Genomic DNA, 21,264 nt, shown 5'->3' on the forward strand with positions numbered 1-21,264 from the left:
AGTTATTGTGTATCAGGCACTGCAAAATGTTTTGTGCATTTTCCCCATATAATTCCCACAATATTCCTGGGAGGTAAACATTCTTATTTTTATGTTTTAAAGATAAGAAAACTGGGGCGCCTGGGTGGCTCATTCAGTTAAGCATCCAACTCTTGGTTTCAGCTCAGGTCATGGTTGTACAGTTGTGGGATCAAGCCCCACATCAGGTTCCACACTGGCATGGAGCCTGCTTAAGATTCTCTCTCTCCCTCTCCCTCTGACCCTACCCCACTCATGCATGCTCTCAATCTTTCTCTCTCTCTCCCTTTCTCTCTCTCAATAAATAAATAAGTAAATAATAAAATTTAAAAATAAAGATGAAGAAGCTGAGACCGAGCAATTCTAGGTTCTCTGCACAAGGATGCACAGCTAGAATGTGGCAGGGCCTGAATGTACATCAATAAACCAGGCTTTCTGACTTCAGAGTTCATGCTCCTAATTACCATATGTTAAGTCAGAGTTTGATCTGGGAAAGAGAAACCACTCTAGGTATTTTAAGTAGAAACGCACTTAAGATACGGCATTAGTGGCTTCCAAATGCATCAGGAGGGTTAGGGTAGTTACAGGCACGGAGCCACCAGGAAATCGGTAAAAGCCAGAGTTACGGAAAGGTGCTAACAATAACCTCAGATGTCTGCAGCACCTACAGGTGCCAGAATGCCTGGAAGCTACTGACAGCACATCTGCCATCTGCTGAAGCTTATGTACGGCTTTCGCTGACCTGGGAGCATTAATGGCTTCCATTGCTCTTTAACCTTCCGAACCCTATTCGATGCTTCTCACTGGTGACATCAAACCCAAAACTTCTGCAGGCAGGGAATGTAGTTCCCAGGCCTCTAGCACCTGTGGTACTGGGTAGTGCTTTAAAGGGGAGCTGAGATGTCAACCAATAGACAACCCAGCGCACTGTGTTATTTTGTCTTGGAGTTTGGGGACTCCTCCTGAGAACTTGAAAGGCAGGATAACCTATAACCTTCTTATTTCCTCCCAGGGGCTGAAGAAAAGGCCAGAAAATAATCTCAGGTGCCCCAGCATTGTCCATGGCTTCTGAAAACAACCACTGAAGAATTCTAAAACACTAACAATAATTCCTTAACTCATTAGTATTGATGGGTTTGTCCCTTATTTTAGGCATTGAGGAAAACACACCTCTCCCTTGGAAGCTTTCTTATTCAAATGCAAGGGGAGGGGAAAGCTGGAGCCAGAAGAGTTGACAGTTAGAGATTTAATTCTGTTCAGTTAGAGAGATGTGAAGAATTCCGTCCTGTGAATTGGAGATGGTCCCAGTGAGAAGGTGATCGTTCACTTGGAGTTGAGGCCGTGGTTTTTAACCCTGACTGAACAGTAAATTCATCTGGGCTGTCTGTCAAAAACACTGATGCCCATGCCCAACCCAAGACCAGTTAAATCAGATTCTCTGGGGATGAGGCCCATGAATCAGTTTTTTCTTTCCCCTGTATCTATCTATTTCACTCATCTTCTAACCCACCTCTTCCCCTCTACCACCAGTTTGTTCTCCATCTATAAGTCTAATTTTTTGTCTCTTTTCTTCTTCAGTTGTTTTGTTAAATTTTGCATATGAGTGAAATCATGGTATTTGTCTTTCTCTGTCCAATTTATTTCATTTGCATTATATCCTTTAAATCCATCCATGTTATCACAATGGCAATATACCCTTCTTTTTATGACTGACTAATATTCCACTATATATATATGCACCACATCTTTTCTATCCATTCATCTATCAGTGGACACTTGGATTACTTCCATATCGTAGCTATTGTAAATAATGCTGCAATAAACGTAGGGGTGCATGTATCTTTTTGTATTAGTGTTTTCATTTTCTTTAAATAAATACCCAATAGTGAACTTACTAGATCATAAGCTAGTTCTATTTTTAATTTTTTGAGGAACCTCCATACTGTTTTCCACAGTGGCTGCACCAGTTTGCATTTCCTCCAACAGTTCATGAAGGTTCCTTTTTCTGTACATCCTTGCCGACACCTGTTATTTCTTATCTTTTTGATTCTAGCCTTTCTAACAGGTGTAGAGTAATATCTCATTTTGATTTTGATTTGCATTTCCCTGATGATGAGTGATGTTCAGCATCCTTTCATGTGTCTGTTGGCCCTTTGTGTGTCTTCTTTGAAGAAATGTCTATTCAGGTCTTCTGCCCATTTTTTAATTGGATTATTTGTTTTTTGGTGTTGAGTTGTATAAGTTCTTTATATATTTTGTATATTAACTCCTTATCAGATATATCATTTGCAAATACCTTCTCCCATTCAGTAGGTTGCCTTATGATTTTGTTGATGACTTCCTTCACTGTGCAAAAAGAATCAGTATTTTTTAAAGCACCTAAAGTAACATTAACCACATCATTGAGAAACCCTTACGAGGCTTTGCAATTGCCAGGGTGCTTTCACCTTATTTTCTCATTTGAATCAACTATCATCCCATTTTATTAATGGGTAAACTAAAACTTCAGAATTTAGGTCCAAAACTATTGAAGACATGCAGCTCTTCTGACTCTTGTCCAGGTGTGTGTTATATAGTGGTTCCCAAACTTTGCTATAAATCAGAATCACCTAGGAGGCTTTTAAAAACATGGCTGCCCAGATCACACCCCTGTTACATAAGAATGTGGGGGTGGTATTCTTCAAAGATCCCAAGTGATTCTGATGTGCAGTAAAGTTTAGAAACCACTGTGTTATGCCATACACAGGCAACATGTGAGGTTGGTATCACTTAAAGTGCACTCATTTGCTAATTAGGAGATTATGCTTGGTTCTCTTTTCTAATTCTAACAGTTTATCAGTTCAAATAAATCTCTCAATTAGGGACACTTAGCAGTTAACTTATTAATAACAATAGCCACAAAAATGCAAAAACTGGCATCATGAACCAAAGAACAAATCTTAACCTACTGGATGTGTAACCGTTTTAGGTTCAGTGTGTTCTTATTGTCAAAAGTTATCAATTAAATAAGCTAAACATTAGTTAGCAAACAGAATAGGCAACCAGCTTATTAATCTATTGACAACCAATTAATATTCAACATCACAAACATAAGCCATATATGTGCATATCTCATTTCTCCTCTGGTTAGGTGTAAACATTCCCCTGCAAAGAGGGCTAAATAAAGAAATACCCATCATCGAATCTATGCAGCCAAGAAAACTTTATGTTCCCAGTCAGGGTCCTCTGACCTCTCTTCTGGTATCTACCTGGAAAAGGATCTTATTCTTTCACATGCTGTACTTGAATTTACTCAGCCTTAGAAATTGAATCCTCTAAAACCGAGGACACCAAGTTCAGAAACTAATTTTCTAGAAGTCCTTGTAACAAACAAGGATAGGAATTTTGAAACTGTCTTTGAGGAGAGAGCTTTTCTCTATTAAAGTGCTATTTCTAAAGCCACGGTTGTTTTTTGATAGAAACGATAGAGTCCACACGGCCCTTTTCTCCTGTACTTCTTTCAGGAAGGAGCAATTTTAAAGTCTGATGTGTTCACAGAATGCTTCATTATAACTGTGGCGTACATTGCCCTAAATGGAAAAGATGGAGCATTTTCATACTTTCATGGTCACATGAACTGTGTGAACATCCATGAGATAGATGTTCAAGGAAAACGGGCCCAGCTTTCTATTTCTCCTAGACGGAGAATTCCCTCTGGGCCACTCAGCATCCCGAGCTAGAACTGCAATTCCAAGTGAAAAAAAAAAAAAAAAAAAAAACAGCCAGCACACTTTTAAAAATATACAACTTAAAAAAAAATCTAGAATTCTTTAACTTTTGGGAGCTGTGTCTTTACTATATCTAAGAGAAGCAGGTATGTCAGAGCAACAAGGGTAGACGTCCCTTGCACAGTCAGCCTTTGACAAGGTGTATTTGCAAAGCTGCCCACTGTTCTGGTTTCCTAGGCCATGGCTCCCAAACACATTGCCCTGAGCATACCCCTCTTGTGGGCCACCTGCAGCTTTGTGCGAGGTTCTGCTTTCCAGTTCTTCTGTGAAGCCAAAAGCTTACATGTAATTAGCATCATCAGAATTAGAAGCAGAATGGGTCACTGAAACATTTAACTGACACAAAATGGACCTCTGGGATTCCAGTCTCCACCAAGGGTAGTCAGTGGGGGCTACACATTTATGATGATTCTAACCAAAACCTTCCCTTTCTCCTCCCTCAGTTCCTTCACATGCTAAGTTACCAGGATCTTTGCCTTCATAGGCTTGTTCCGTGCACCCTGTCAGGTGCAGGCAAGAAGTGTTAGAGATTGACATTTGAAATAGGCAATGGGGGGCTGAGGGCTGAGTGGGGTGGGAAAAACAAAACCTCTAGAGATCTGACCATCCCTCACCTTCTATGAGCCTGCATTGTCCGGTGTAGGAGCCACTAGCCACATGTGGCTAGTGAGCATTTGAACTGTGTATATTATCATTGAAACGATATGTTGGCTTAAATAAAACATACTGTTGGTTGGTTTTACTTGTTTTTCACACCTTTTTTAACATGGCTTTTACAACTTTTTAATTACCCTTTAGGCCCACAGTATACTTCTGTTGAACGGCTTGAATAATGGCTGCTAATGCTTTTAGCTTGAGCAGCTGAGAGTGATCTTGAAAAGGGACACACTAAATATTTAAAATCATCTGCCAGCATATGAATTACTTATCAATGCCTAACGAATTACAGCAAAACTTAGCGGCTTCAAACAACATTTATTACCCTATAGTTTCTGTCAGTCAGGGATCTGAGTGTGGCTCACCTGGGTCCTCTGGCTAAGGACCTCTCACAAAGCAGCACGGGGTCAGTGGGTCTGCAGTCCCCTCAAGGCTTACCTGGGAAAAGACCCACTTCCAAGTTCACTCATGTGGTTGCTGGCAAGATTCAGTTCTTCCTGGGTGGCTGGGCTGAGGACCTTAGTTCTTCCTTGGCTGTTGGCAGCAGGTTCCCCTCAGCTCCCTGCCGTGGGGATTTCTCCGTACAGCAGCTCACAACCTGGCAGCTTTTTCCATCCAAGCAAGCAGGCATGAAGAGTAAGAGCATGCATGCCAACAAGCAGAGGTCACCTGAACTCGCAAGTGACACCCCATCCCTTTTGCCCTACTCCATTTACTAGAAGCAAGTCACTCGGTGCGGCCACACTCAGGGGAGGGGAGTGCATGAGGACATGAATACCAGGACGTGGGATCATTTGGAGCATCTTGGAAGCTGCCTACCACAGCCAGATAAAGAGGATCCAGTTGACATTATATTTGTCCACCTCATAGTTGTTCTTAAATGCCATGTACTTACCCTGATGGGTCTAATGTGCTGCATTCATATTTGCTTGTTGATTCATAAAGAAAATCTGAAATAATAAGAAACTATTATTTCTTATAAGAAACTGTATAAGAAACTATAGACAATGGTGACTTTGGGGGACGAAAGTAAGAAGTAAGAGGATTGGAACAAGGCTGGGAGTGAGACATTTCACTGGACACCTTTTCCTTTTTTAAATTTTTTTTAATGTTTTATTTATTTTTAAGACAGAGAGAGACAGAGCATGAGTGGGGATGGGGCAGAGAGAGAGGGAGACACAGAATCTGAAGTAGGCTCCAGGCTCTGAGCTGTGAGCACTGAGCCCGACGTGGGGCTCAAACCCAGGAACCCGTGAAATCATGACCTGAGCCAAAGTCGGACACTTAACCAACTGAACCACCCAGGCGCCCCTGGACACCTTTTCCTATTTGGAGAGTTCTGAACTATATGTATGTATTACTTTTTTTTTTTTTTAATTTTTTTTTCAACGTTTATTTATTTCTGGGACAGAGAGAGACAGAGCATGTACGGGGGAGGAGCAGAGAGAGAGGGAGACACAGAATTGGAAACAGGCTCCAGGCTCTGAGCCATCAGCCCAGAGCCTGACACGGGGCTCGAACTCCCGGACCGTGAGATCGTGACCTGGCCGAAGTCGGACGCTTAACCGACTGCACCACCCAGGCGCCCCTGTATTACTTTTTTTAAAATATCATGAGAGTGAGGGAAATAAATACCTCTGTTCCCCCAAGCACTCTGTGCTTGGCTGTCACCCTTCCTTCATGGGGCAGGATAGAGTCCCTGATTTCAATCTGCCTCCTCTAGGACCTTGAAGCCCCTCAAGTACTCTCTCCTCCTCACAACTTTTCCTGAGCCCCCTGGTCTCCAGAACTCATCCCACCACTGACTGTGATTTTTTTTATTAGTGTTGATTTTCATTTTCCTTTGATTTCCATTTATTCTACATTAACATGCTAGATATGAGATTTCAAAGACATTCATCTTGTATCTCACCAGGGTTTAGCAGGTTTTCTAAATGAGGTTGATTTTTTGCGAGAGTCCTAAATAGGAAATGAGATACTGGCCCCCAGGGAGGATGGGCCTGTGTAGAAGGTAGCAGGTGGACTCAGCTTGTACATGGGAGAAAAAGACCACTGGAATTTACCATCTGTAAGGAAAGGTAAGGTCACAAACAGAAAAGATACAATGCACCTTCACCCTCCAACCCAGGATGAGCATGACAGAATCAGAGAGCTATTTGTGATTTCATTGACAACCAAAACAGTCCCAGGCAGAAGAGGTCCAGGAAGGAAATGTATGTGAACCAACTCTCTATGCATCAACATTGCTTCAAAAGATGTAAATATGAAACCCTGGATAGGAAGATATCAGAGTTGAAAACGCTTGGGTCATCTAGACCACACCCTTTGTCTTACTCCTGATCTCTCCATTTGTTTCCAGACTAAGTTACTTCATTTGTACCTTGGATGCATTAAATCACCAACCCCCAGTGTGAGCCTATCCTAGCCTTCCTGGCTCCCAGTCGACTCGAGTGATATGAGCTAAATTCTTCTGAACAAATGCAGAGGAAAAGTGGTTACCTATTTATGAAAATAAGCCCAGGCAGATGGTAGCACTGACCCTGACAGAGCAGTGGACTTCAGACAGAATGAAATGTGTTTTATAACTTCCTCCCCATGTTCTGAGCAGTAGAGATGATGGCTTGGGGAATACCTGCAGAGAGGTATACTTGCATAACGAGTAGGCTATCGTGCACTGCTAATTGCTAGAATAGATATTTGCATATATGAATATGTTTAATGGGGAGTCATAAACATTTGTCTTTGGCTTTAAATCTCAAATAGGTGGAGACCATAGTAGCACCAGATATAGAAGCAAATCTGAAAATCAAACAGCCCAATTAAAACTCAGATTTTTTAAAAGCCATTAAGATCAAGCAAAATGAAATGAACTTTAAAGGGCTAAAGGATTCAGGTCTGTTAAGGGCCCCAAATGGCAAGTAATTCCGGGGAAATCCTATTAATTAAAAACCACTGCTCTGTGAAATGGCTGCCGTTACATTTGAAGGCAGTTAATGTGCCCGTTTGCAATACCTGTGAAGAAATAGTGGAGCGTTAGAAACAGTTGACCATCTGCTAAGGGTAGGCTACTGTTCCTGTTCCCTGGAAAGTGCCATACCTCAAAAATGTAAGGACTAGCAACAACATAAATTTGTTGCCCAGTTAAAAAATACTACATGTGGGAAAGTTGCCACAAATATTAAAGTTGTAGGGGTTTTAAGTTCTCCCTTTTATGAGAGCTCCTAAAGATCCCATCAGAGGAGGCAGTTGGGTTCTGTGAGAACTGTGTGTGCCAGAGCTTCACAACTGCATGCAGTTTGTAAATGGCGAGAGTGATAGTGCCAATGCAAATGTAATAGCCCTGGGAGACAGGGTGCCAGCCCTCCCCCCACTCGCACATGGGCAGAAGAAGGAGTAGAAGGCTGAGAGACCGGATGCCAATCCTGCTGTTGGAGAGACAGTGTTGCCATTCATCCCTCACTTGCGGAAGAGACCCCCAACACCCACCCGCAGAGGTAGTACTTGGCACACACACGGCAAAGTGGCTTCAGAGCTCCAAAGCCACTCTGTCACACCCTCTCCTGTACGCAGGCCGCACAAGGCCCCCTCCTGGGGCTCCAAACCTTTTGACCTGTACCAGGTACTCATAGGGCATGGCATAACATACCTGGGACAGTAATTTTAAGATAAGAAACTGTTGTTTAATGCAGTTCCCCAGTGAAAAATAGATGGAATCTTAATCATCAATTGCATGTTTAAAACTCTTGCCCAAGTCCTTTACCATCTCAGTTGTTAGTTACCTGGTTCAGAGGGAAGTCACAAGGGGTACCACCCTGGAGTGCCTCTGACAGCAGTTTGACAGCCCCTCAGGTGTTCAGGGCATTGAGTCCAGGTTTCTGTTTACCTCTGGCCGCACCTCTGCTCCCTGCTCATCCTTCGAAAAGTTTCATTTTATTGTCTGTTTTATTTCAGCATCCCCGTTGTCATCACTTGGTGGCTCCTGCTGAGGGACTCTGGCCATGTGGCTGACCACTGGCCCTCAGAGCAGATCTCCTTGTGCACTGAGGGTGACGGGCATGTTTACTGTCCTCTCTTGCTGTGAAGCCACATCCAATCAATCAACCATGGCAGCAATTATACCCTAAAATACATTACCCCTCTAGAGAGCCTCATCTTTTCTTTTCAGAAAAGAAAAATAGTAAGGGGGGAAAAGGTATAAAAAAAGTAGAAAGCTCTATTCTGGTAAGTAGAGCTTAGATTTAAGGCATCATTATAGAAATATCTTTTCTCTCACATTGTTTACCCATGCAAATTCTTTAAATGCTCTAAGGCATATCCCTCAGAGATAAAAGACGAATATTAGTGAAAATGAACGTTTATTGAATGCTTGTTCCATGCCAGGTTCTGTACTAAGCACTTTCCAAGGGTTGTGTAATGATTTCTCCAGAAAACCCATTAAGGCAGGTATTGGGTCACTCAGCTAGGTGAGTGGCAGCGCTAGGTTTCATCCTGGCAGCCTGACTGTCCCAGCAGCCTGCTGGGACCACCACAGCCTCCTGTCCCAGCAGCGCCCACCTCAGAGGAGTTGCTGTGGGACTGAATGAGGTAACGTAGAAAGTGCTTTTAGCCAGCCTGGCACAAAGATCCATTCAACGCTGAGATCTGCTCCTAATCAAGAGTTCTGGAAGGGGAGGCACTAAGGGAGCATGAAAGGGAGCTGCTTTCTCGCTGGGTGGGCATCATTGGCTGGAAGAAGGCTGGGTGGTGCTCAAATGTAAGGATGCAAGGGTGCGGCAGGTGCCCACATGAGCCACCATGACGCCGAAGCACAGGCTTCATGGGCTTATGTGCGTATGACCCATCCCAAACTCTGCCTTCAGCCCTTCAGAACATCAGAGGCTTTGCCTTCCTTTTTTTGGAAATGGAGTCGGAGATCCCAAGCCCCTGCCTTTTGGCCTGGCCAACACTTAATTTGGATTTTCTCTCACTTTTGGCTTACGCCTTTGTAGTTGTTTGTTCTTGTTTAATGTACGTATGCCAATCTGTTCCTTTCAGAAATAGACAGATGATAAAAATGTTCTCAAGTGGGTGGGATTAGAGTTGGGGATTGCAACAGTGCCATTTGTGTGTTTAGCTGGAGGTAATCCCAGCCTGCAGTCTACCTGCCGCACACAAAACACTGACATTTCTTAGGATCTTATGGGGGTTACAGCATTTTTCTTCTCTAACCACATTTCATTGTTCAGCTATAACCTCAAATACACACTTTGGCTCCTCTTCCCCAGGTCTGTTTAGCCAGACTTGAAGAACGCAGTGAATGGAAACAAGCACTCACTTTGAAAGTTGAGTCATGGGGATTCTGCTGTGACCATCAGAATAAAACAGAAGGGCTGGTCTGTATTCTTGGATGGCCTTGAGCATCAGTTTCCTCAGCGTGTCTGTTGGGGATTGGGCACAGGGTGGCGGCGACTGGCTGTTCCAGGTCTGTGGTTGCAAGTGTTGGTAATAGCGGTACCCCAGGATTGCTGTGGGATTATGTATGAGCTGTTTGACTTAGTGTTTCATTGCCATTTCTCCATATTTCAAGATTCTGAAGTTTCATTGGATTCTGACTTCTCTGGAAGTCTGTCTTGAATACAAGGTATTTTTACATTCGATCCTTTGTTTTTAGATCTCAACCAGAAACACAATAAATTCATTTTTTTTCTCAATATAAAAAATTCAGAAGGCAAGGTGGATCTCTGACTGCCTTTCTTCTGGAAGTGATGACAAAGTAGAAATGACAAGTATAGAAATGACAAAGCCAAGACCCAGAGGTGTGACTTACCAGGGATCAGAGGATATGAGAGACAGTATGAAACTCAAACAAACACGCATTGATGCATGTACACATTTTAGCACATGCTTAAAATAAACAAAAATAAGCTGTATTCCTACCTTAAAAGAGAACCTCACACACTGTTTTTACTGTTGTGGTTACTTTCAGCATTGCCAGCCTCGCGTGGTGACCGAGTCACATGGCTGGTGTGCAGCCAAGCTATGATCCCTTGCTTTGGGGCATGTTGGGATTTCTTGCTGTGGTTGACAGTGGCCTTCAAGTCTGTGCACGCTATTGCCTATATAAAGATGAAACTTCTCAGTCACCCTTGATATGACCTCCATCCAACAACAAGGGGGTTGTTAATGATGATTGTGTGTGTCCTTCCCCCTCCTTCTTTCCACCCACTGACAGGACCACCCACACTTAGAACACCCAATGCTTACAGGGCAGTCCTTGAGATTAAACCAAATAGCTGTTGGCAGCTTACCTCTAAAGAGGGAGTGAGGGGTGGAGGCAAGAAACTATCCTGCTCCTCTGGGGTTTTTCATCAGAAAGGCATTTGTGCCTTTTGGTAGGAAAATAATCGTGGGGAAGGTGCCCCAGCCCAGCCAGCAAGCTGGTATTGTATTGTGTGCCATCACTGTGCTAGTCACTGGATACTCAAGGACAAAGAAAACACAGTCCCCTTCCTACATTCTTCCTAAACAGTGCTCTAATAAATTACCACCACGTCTCTTCTCTTTGAAGCCAAGGGTAGGAGTTTATAAGGTCAAAGGAAATGAATGGCAGCCAGGCGGATATAAAGGGCAGTTGTGGATGGAGCTCTGCAGTCTTTGCTGATGTTTTCTTGGTTTGCCTGTGGTTGAAATAATAAAAGAGTGATACTTCTCCATATTGGTAGAATAGCCATAGCCTGTGAAAAAGCAGATCTGGTGTCCTAATAGTTATGGTTTAAATGGTACACCAAAAATTGCTTAGAAATTTCTCAGTTTTCAGAGACTGAAAGTCTCAGTCTCACTCTATGACAAATAGAAGAGTTTTTCTACTTTACAAAGTAAGGGGTAATTTTATTCTCTATACTCATGGAATCTTAATCAGGATTGGGCCTTAGAGATTGCCCAGCATAACCTGTCATTTTACAAATCAGAAAATGGGACCAAGGGTAAGGGAGTTAAGTGATTTTCTCCAAACACATGGCCGGTTGGGACAAAACTAGGTCCACGCACTGCCCCAGCAAATCTTTACCCCAAGTTCACCCCAAAGGTCACTGAAATTACTTACAAAAAATATTCAGAGGAATATACTGATGATGGGCCCACAATTGGCCTTTAAAGAAATGAGGCACATTTTAGGGTAGAGTCTTTGGAAGGTGACTTCAAGGAGAACAATGAGGCCTGTCAAGTATATGGGTTCAGTGGCCTTCAGACTGATTCCTGGAGCCCCAGGATCTATCACAAATGGACCCTTCCCCACCCCCCACAGAACAGCTCTGCTTTCATTTGTGTTATAGAATGTCCTTCTGAGATTTCTTTTGAAATGAATTAATCTGAAAACTATTATTCTATAAACAGTTCAGCAATGGTACTAAGAATACAATTTTATCATCATCAGAAATAATAGGGTTTGATTTTTTTTGCTTGTATGTTTTTACTTTTAACTCTTACAGACCCAAAAGTATACTTCCCCACTGCCTCCGCCATGGCAAATCTGAGACACCAGGGAGCACTGGGGAGTTAGTTGCCTTCACAGAGGCTTTTCTAGAAAGTTCTCTCCTGTTGAGTTTTCCTCATCCAGCAGGATCTTCAGGCAGATGTCTTCTCCAGATCCTTGGCCGGTGGAAGATCTAAGCAGCCAATGCTCACAGCTCTAGTTTGTTGTGTTATTGCTGTCGGAAGAGTTCTACTTGCTCTCTCATTGTTTACCTTGAATAGTAAATGGAGACATAGCATAGCACCTGTCACATGGTAAACACTGAACAAATACTGTGGAATTAAAACTTCACAACCAAAAGGTGTATTTGATTCTGTTTGTTTAAAACGTCATATTCTTGAAACAACCCATCTTACCCTATTAAGGACTGTTAAGAGGGTTAATTTTCATGATGGGGCAGTTTGTTATTTTCTAAGTACATCAGAAGAAAAAGCTTAAAAGGGTTTTTTTTTTTAATTAATCAGGAAACAGACTTATGGTTAAATCATTACTCTAATAAAGATATTTTGGTACTGAATTATTTTGAATTTGCTAAGTATCTATACCTCTTTGTTCCTTTTTTCAGAATGCTAGAAGATGACCTTAAGCTAAGTAGTGATGAAGAGGAGAATGAACAGGTAAGATTTTCTTTTATGTTACTGTCTTTTGAATGTGACACAGCATTGCTAACTCGGTGGGTATTAACTGAGTCATACACACTCTAAATTGTGGTGCTCAAGGATGGTGGGTGCCTTCTGATAATTATGAGCTTCCATGCCATTGGGCCAGTCCATTCAACTATCTTAGCCTCAATTTCCCTTAAAACTGTGATACTGTGATTTTTATGTCATTGAAACCAACAATGGGTACTTACGATGAAGCTAACTAGCATTAGACTTCAGTATAAAATAGGCCCTTTTGTTATTTTCTTTTTCTTTTATTTTTTTGGCAAAGCTCACTGGTCTTCTAGAGATCAAGCGTGTGACCTAACCTCATCAGCATGCAATAGGCAAGCTGTAATATTAAATATTGAGAAACCTTATACAGATATTATTAACATTGAGAAGAAGCAAATGTGGAGGTGAACTTCAATGATGAATAAAAAATAATCATGCTCTGAATAGGCTGTTTGTCTTAGATGATAAATGTGCTTAAAATGTTCTTCCCTGGTGTTGATTTACCAGCTCGAGACATCAGTCAGGGGTTTATAAATACCCTTCTGATCAGTCAGTTAAGGTGGAAAAATATCCACGTAACATTCACTACTTTCACTTCTGCGTTTCAGGAAATGTTTGTATTTTTTAAAGTAAGCTTGAAAACACAAAAGATAGATTTTCTTACACTTCTGTTTCCTTCTTCTTATTATCCATGTGGTATTTTGTTAAATTTGGACAAATGTGGTAGGTATAAAAACAATCCAGAGAGTTTTTTTCAGAGGTTATTTTTACATGCGATTTAAGACTGGGTGCAATTGATCTTGAAATAGTGAATTTTTATGAAGGTGTCATGGTGTGCTATACGGGTGATTCAGCTGTCTAACCATGCAAATGGAAATAATGTACAAAGAGAGTGTGCAGAGGTGAAATAAAATTCAAAAGAACATTTCCAGGAAGAGCATCTAAGCAGAATGTGGCTGTGAGGTCACAGAGTTTGCTCACCTTGAAGAAGAAAGTGAGGCACCAAAGAGGGGCCTGGGTGTGAAGTAGAACTTGAATTGAAACTAGAGTGGCAAGCGGAGAAAACCCCAAGTGAAGGAAGGTTAATTGAGCAAGGTGAGCTGCTAGTGTTTGGGTTTTGTAGACAGTGACTACCTTGTTTCTAGTGTGCATACCAGGAGAGTCAGGTATCTGTAACATGGCAATCTTGGCAGAACTGAGAATGACTTCACTCCTAATTTTGGTTCCTCATCTATGTGACTATTACCTAATGATTTCATCTTATCATGTTTTTTTCCCAGCGAGAGTTTCAGATAGGTACATTGTGGATTAAGTAATATCAGATGTGTAGATTATGTATACTTTATATTAGAAAGGGATTCACAGAGTATTGCATTCAGCAAGCTTTCTTAATTTGGAAAGAATTTTCCAGAGTTATTTCCAGGAAATATTTCCACTGGAAACTCGATTTTAAAAAAATTATTTATCAAGGATATACCAGACACATTCTGTAAGGCAGTAGAAAGTTTTCATTGAATCATTTTGCTTTATTAGCTACTCCTTTCTAATCTGTAGCCATTGATAGTATTATATTGTGAATATATAGGTTAGATCATTTATTCTTATATTTGGTGCCTGTGTGTGTACACTATTTCTCGTTTGCAGTGAAAACGGCTGACAGAATGAATGATTTTTATACAGTAGTGTAATTAAGACTCCAGACAGCAGTTTTGTATGTGGTAGTTTAAGTGATTGCTCTAACACTAATTATATTAAGTTATCTTGCTTTGGCCTATAATTATAGCCTGCCCTAATCACAAAATCATAATTTCCATGCTTTAGAGAAGACTAATGATATGGTATTATTTTCCTCCAAGACCAAAATATGATTGTGCCCCTAAAGACTAGAGCCTGTGCACACATGCAACATGCATACACACACTGCATTTCTCTGGCATTGGGAGATAATTAAACATTTAACATAAATGCTCTTGTGAGATGTAATCAGAGTTTGTCCCTTAACCCAAAATCTTTCAAAAATGTATGGTACATTTCCCTGCCTCAATAAATGCAGTATACTAACCTCCTTAGCCTTCTCTTACATGATATCTGGTTGTCCTTGTGAATATTGGTCACTTGCTGTGACAAAGAGATACCCACAAGAGCTTCAACTTGCTGTGCCGGTTTACCCTTCCTAAAGTCACCTCAGACTCACATGCATTTGAGTACTCTATCTAATGCTTCCTTTATCCTCATTGCCTCTGTGTTCTCAAAAATGAAGACACAGGCTAGTTTAGTGAGTAAGCCCGGACTGAGCAGCCCTGCTCCCTGGGTTCAAATCTCTGCTAGTGACTCAGTAGCTTTGCAGCGTCAGCCCAGCCCCTAAACTGTTCTCTGCTCCAGGGTCACCATTTGTAAAGTGGGAATTAGTGTTAGATCCCCAAAGCCTGCCGCTTCCTCAGGACTTGTGCTCTACCTGTTATCTTCACATCACCAGATCCACTAAGCTTTTGGTGTTTTGCATTTTAGTCAACTTACAATTAAATATACCATACATAGAGAAAAGTACACATAATCTAAGAATACAATGTGATGAATATTCATAAACCACACAAACCCATGTATTCAGCACCCAGATCAAGATACAGACATGACCAGCCTCTCAGGTCTCCCATGTCCCTGTCCAGTCACCACCCTCCAGAAGAATAAGCACTCCTCTGTTTTTCTAATACCCAGAGGGTAATTTTGCTTCATTTTGAAATTTATATCAACGGAAACATACAGATTCGTTGTATCCGTTGTATCCGTTGTAACAACGGAATCTGTTGTTTCTGGCTTCTTTCACTCATCATTATGTTTGTGAGACTCATCCATGTTGCATGTACTTGAAATTTGTTCATTTTCATTACTCATATTTCTTCATGTGCGTATAGCCTAATTTACTTACCCATTCTACTACTGATGGGCATGAAGATATTTGAGGCTATTAAAATAGTGCTGTTGTTAACATTCTTGTACAGGTCTTTTGGTGAGCATATAGGAACATTTTTGTTAGGTCTACACCCAAGAGTAGAAATGCAGGGCCATGCCGTATGTGCATGCACAAGATGAATTATATCATCCCAAACCATCTTCCAAAGTGGTTTCACCAGTTGGCATTCCCATGAGGAGTATAAGAGAATTGCAGTTGCTCCTCATCCTCACCACGTTTCTCTTTCAGGGTCATGAGCAGTGTTCTGAAGGTGTCTATTTTTGTATTGTCTTTGCCTGGTTTTGAAATAAGGACAGTACTGGCTTATAAAATGAATTGAATAGTGTTCCCTGTACTTGTTTTTTTTTTTCCTGAAGAAATTATATAAAAGTAATGCTAATTTTTCTTTAAATGTTTGTCAGATTTCTCCAGCGAACCACATGGGCCTGGAGATTTTTAACACTTAAAAATTCTGTTTTCTGAATAGTTAAAGAGCTATTTGGACTACTTCACATTGGGTAGGTTATGGCACTATGTGCTCTTTAAGTAATTGGTTTATCATGTCATTTAAGTTGTCACATTTACATGTAAAAAGTTCTTTTATTGTCCCTTTAATGTCTGGGTCTATAGTGATATCCCATTTTATTCTTGATACTTATCTTATTTTTGTCTTTGTCAGTCTTGCTAGAAGTTTTTCAATGTCATTGATCTTTTCAAAAAAAAGTTTTTCATTTTATTGATATTTGCTGTCAACTTTACTGTTTTCAGTTTCATTGATTTCTTGTCTTCATTATTTCCCTCCTTCTGTTGTTTTGAGTTCATTGTGCTCTTCTTTTTCTAGTTTCTTGAGGGAGCTTAGATTACTGATTTGAGACTTCCTCTTTTATAATATGAGAATTTAACACTATACATTTCCCTCTCAGCACGTTGTTGCTGCATCCCACAGATTTTGATATGTTGTATTTTCATTGTGGCTTCTTTCACTCAGCATTATGTTTGTGAGACTCAACCATGTTGCATGTAATTGAACACTTCAGTTCAGTGAGACTTCCCCTTTGATGCATGAATTGTTTAGAAGTGGGTTGTTTTCATTTCCAAATGTTTGGAGATTTCTTGTAGTCTTACTTTTATTGATTTCTAGTTTGGTTCCACTGTGGTCAAAGAACACATTTGCTATGATTTCAGTTCTTGTGAATTTACTGAGTATTTTCTATGGCCCAAGATATGGTCTGCATTGGTATATGTTTTATGGGCACTTGAAAGAATGTGTATGCTGCTGCGGTTGGGTGGAATGTTCTATAAATGTCAGTTAGATCCTGTTCGTTGATGCTGTTGTGGAGTTCTTCTAGATCCTTGCTGACTTTCTCTCTAGTTGCTTTATCAGTTGTTGGGAGAGGAGTGTTGACATCTCCAACTATAATTGTGGATTTGTCTATTGCCCCTTCCCATTCTATCAGTTTTTGCTTCACATATTTTACAGCTCTGTTATTTGGTTCATAACATTTAGGATTGCTATGTCTTCTTCGTAGATTGACCTCTTATCATTAGGTAATGTTCCACTCTATCTCTAGTAATTTTCTTTTCTTTGCTCGGAAGTCTGCTTTATCTGACACTGATATAGCCACTGCTGCATTCTTTTGATTAATGTTTGCATAATATAACTTTTTCCATTCTTTTACCTTCAACCCACCTATGTTGTTGTATTTGAAGTGAGTTTCTTACAGTGTTTTATTGTCATATCTTTTATTTTGCCAATCTCTGTCTTTTAATTGATGTATTTAGAACATTTGCATTTAATGTAATTACTGGTATATTATGGCTTAAGTCTATTGCTTTATTTTTTCCTTTTCTGTCACTTTCCTTTTATTTCTGTTTTCATCTTTCCATTTTCTTTTTACTGACTTCCTATAGGTTTCTTGAACATTCTCCAGAATTCTGTCTTTATTTATCTATATAGTATTTTTAGTGTATCTCTTTGTATTGCTTTTTTAGTGGCTCTTCTAGGGATTATATTTTGTGTGTGTGTGTGTGTGTGTATAACTTATTAACAGTTCATTGGTGATAGCATTTTAGAGGTTTTCTCCCTTAATATCCTCCATCACAGAACTGATAATATGTTGGATATATGTTGGATAATATGTGGCTAATAAAGAATTTCATTTTCTATATTCCTGATAGGCCTTGGGGCCTTCTTCTTTTGACTCCTTTCTGCACCACCTCCCCACCAGAACTACACAACTTGGTCACAGTGACCTCCACAGAACCAAACATACTGGGCTCTGTTCAGTGTCTTGTCTTACGAGAAGACTTACCACATTGAAAACTATTGATAACCCCACTTTCTTGAGGTGCCAAATACTAAACTCCTGGTTTGTTTCCTGCCCTTTTGACTGTTTTTCCTTAGGCTCCTTTGCTGACTGCTCCTCCTCTGCCCAATTTTAAATAGTAGAATCTTTCAGCCTTTATTCATGATTTCTGTTCTCCACTTCCTTTCTTTCTCTGTCTCTCTGGATGATCTCATCCATTCCCATGACCTTCATTTTTTATATGCATACAATTTCTAAAGTTATATCCTTACCTCAAACCCTCTTCTGAACTGTAGACCTACTTGACTTTTCCACTCGGATGTCTCACAAGCATTTTAAATTCAATTTGTGCCAAACTGGACTTCTGGTCTTTGCCATCCCTTATCCACCCACACACAAATATATTCTTCTTGTGATTATTTCCATTTCTAAAAGCGGCCTTGCCATACACCCAGTTATTCAAGTCTAGAAACACCAGGTTCATCCTCGACAACTCCCTGTTCCTCACTTAGATGTTAATTTTGTCTCTAAGGCCTATAAATTCAACCTCCAAAATTAAATATTAGTCTTTCCACCTCCTTCCATCCTGGCTAGTCTAAACCAATCAAGTAGACACTAGCCTATTTATATTCTTCCCTTTCTATAGTACAACCTCCTCACAGCAATCTTTGAAAAATATAAATCAGATCAACTCATTACCTGCTCTAAAGTCTTAAATACGTTTCCCATTTCACTTGAGATAAAATCCAGAGCCCATTGCATGACTAACACTACCCTACACAGTGTGGTTCACCCCTCTTCTTTCCCTTCACTTCACACTGTTCTCATTCATGGCACGTTAACTACATGAGCCTGCTTTCATCTCCTCCAACAAGCCACGCTCACCTGCCTCAGGGCCTCCAGAGGCCTCTCCTCCCTCATTTTTTTTTTTTTATCTGATGAACCGCAACATAACTTTCACTTTCTCAGGGGCCTCTCCATTATCTAAATTGGACCACCCTCCCCCTCCCCAGTTAGTCCTTCTCACAATCATCCTAACCTTTTTTCTTAGGTCTCATCATAATTTTACTTATGTTTTATCTTACTTTTTAAAGTATATGTCTCGGGGCGCCTGAGTGGCTCAGGTTAAGCATCCGACTTCAGCTCAGGTCATGATCTTACGGTTTGTGAGTTCAAAGCTCATGTCGGGCTCTGTGCTGACAGCTCAGAACCTGGAACCTGCTTCAGATTCTGTTTGTGTCTTTCTCTGTGCCCCTCCCCCTGCTCATGCTCTGTCTCTCTCTCTTTCTCAATAAATAAATAAATAAATAAATAAATAAATAAATAAATAAATAAATGTTTTCAAAAAGAATTTAAAATATCTATCTCTACCAATTAGACTGGAAGTTTCCTGGGGGCAGGGACTGTTCTGGCACAGCAGAGGTGCTAAATACTTGCTGAATGAATACATGAATAAATGTACGATGTTGAGTTGAATTGAGAGTATTTCCTGCTCTTTGTTGTCCCGTATCAGAGATAACTTTTGCTCTACCTTTATTTCATGTATTGAACACTATGATTTTTCAAATTAGTTCTATGCAAAATCAAAGGTATTGACATAAAAGAACAAAAACATAAGACCCAAGATCATAAGGTGGCTGTAGATTATTGCAAAAACAATCTACCTATTTAGGAGGAAAGGTCCATCCAGTCTCCATGGAAATATCTATAGCCACTTCTTAAACGTACTTACTACCAAGCCATATTGAAGTTACAGATTTTCAGAATCTGTTTCTGCAGCAAGGGTTTCTTTGATATCTTCTATGCTTTTTTGAAGCCCGGCTAGTATTCTTATGACTTGTTCAGATATATTGCTTATATATGTTTTGAGAAAATCCATGGCTATGGTTGGTTTCTTCTTGATCTTTCTTTTAGGGAGAATTTCTCCATCTTGTCATGTTGTCTAGGTTTTTACCTTTTGCGTGTTAAGAAAGCTTGTTATGCTTCCTGCTCCTGAGAGAATGCTATATTAAGAAGAGGTCGGGGCGCCTGGGTGGCGCAGTCGGTGAAGCGTCTGACTTCAGCCAGGTCACGATCTCGCGGTCCTTGAGTTCGAGCCCCGCGTCGGGCTCTGGGCTGATGGCTCAGAGCCTGGAGCCTGTTTCCGATTCTTGTCTCCCTCTCTCTCTGCCCCTCGCCCGTTCATGCTCTGTCTCTCTCTCTCTGTCCCAAAAATAAATAAACGTTGAAAAAAAAAATGTAGATTAAGAAGAGGTCAAGGCACCCGGGTGGCTCAGTCAGTTAAGCGTCCAACTCTTGATCTCAGCTCAGGTCCTGATCTCAGGGTCATGAGTTCAAGCCCGGGCTGTGAGCATGAAGAATGCCATGTTCTCTCCCTCAAATTATGCAGATTGTTCTCTTAATCCTCAGATCAATTTCCTAGGTGTTCAAAATGATTGGATGTTGATATAGCTGTGTTGGAGGGACCCAGCAAGCCCAGGTTCCCCTTACTTATTCCTATATCTTAACTCCAATCCAAAATTTATCTCAAACAGAATCCTCTGAAACCAAAAGAATGGGTTTCTCTTACAGCCTTCCCTTTCAGGGATAGCAGAATTTTGACTGTAACCTCTAGAGCTGAGATTGTGACAGAGTTTACCTAGAAAATTTGGAGATATAATTAAAATAGAAGCATAGTTTCATGTTTGCTCCTATAATTTTCATACTTGATAAGGTTTGAACTGGGACTAAGACAAATGATATGAGAATCAGTTTTCTTGCTTGTCTGGACAAGTGAAAGATACTGATACATGTAGGAATTTGTTTGATCCCCTTTTCTGTAACTCTTGGTTTTAAAATTCCAAAGGCCAATGTTTTCATGTAAGAATACAAAGAAATTAGAAGATTTAAGACAAAATTATTCCTGAAGTCACTAAATACTGAAGGAATTTTTTTAATAGACTTGGAGAGATTAATTGTATTCCATATCTCCCAATTTGGCAAAAAGCGGAGCTGTGCCTCTCAAGTTAAGGTAAGCTTGGGAAGCTGGACACGGCAAATATCTAGATGAAATTATTATAGCTAAGGCTTAAGAAGAGGAACATATGATTAAGACTCTCAGCAAGGAGCAGCCGAGAGTGTCAGTGGCAGACAGTGTTTCAGAGATGACAAATGTATAAGCTTAGGGAAAGTAAAGAAGCGGGATCCAGATTGAATGGCTGCATATGTGCCTGCAGCTTCCAGTAATTACATTATCCACACGTATCAGGCAGCCTTTTCATTTTAATTATGTAACTGCATTTTTTTCTTTAAATGAGCATGGTTTATCCACTCAAACTGACAATTTTAATTTTACAGGCACTGATCATTGGATGTAATCTGTAGAGGGAAATTTTCCTACTGGCATAATTTACTTCTTACA

General features: G+C 40.5%; 1 protein-coding gene across 10 annotated transcripts in view; it reads left to right on the top strand.

The window, feature by feature from the left end:
- AFF3 (ALF transcription elongation factor 3) overlaps positions 1 to 21,264 on the top strand; it is a 568,021-nt gene that overhangs the window by 437,332 nt on the left and 109,425 nt on the right. For all 10 annotated transcript variants that reach the window (XM_053200457.1, XM_053200460.1, XM_053200461.1 and 7 more), the window contains one exon: positions 12,518 to 12,569. In XM_053200457.1, coding sequence (XP_053056432.1) covers positions 12,518 to 12,569 — 52 coding nt within the window. The remainder of the gene's footprint in view (positions 1 to 12,517; positions 12,570 to 21,264) is intronic.

This window comes from Acinonyx jubatus, chromosome A3 (assembly GCF_027475565.1).
Source record: "Acinonyx jubatus isolate Ajub_Pintada_27869175 chromosome A3, VMU_Ajub_asm_v1.0, whole genome shotgun sequence".
Classification (NCBI taxonomy): Eukaryota; Metazoa; Chordata; class Mammalia; order Carnivora; family Felidae; genus Acinonyx; species Acinonyx jubatus.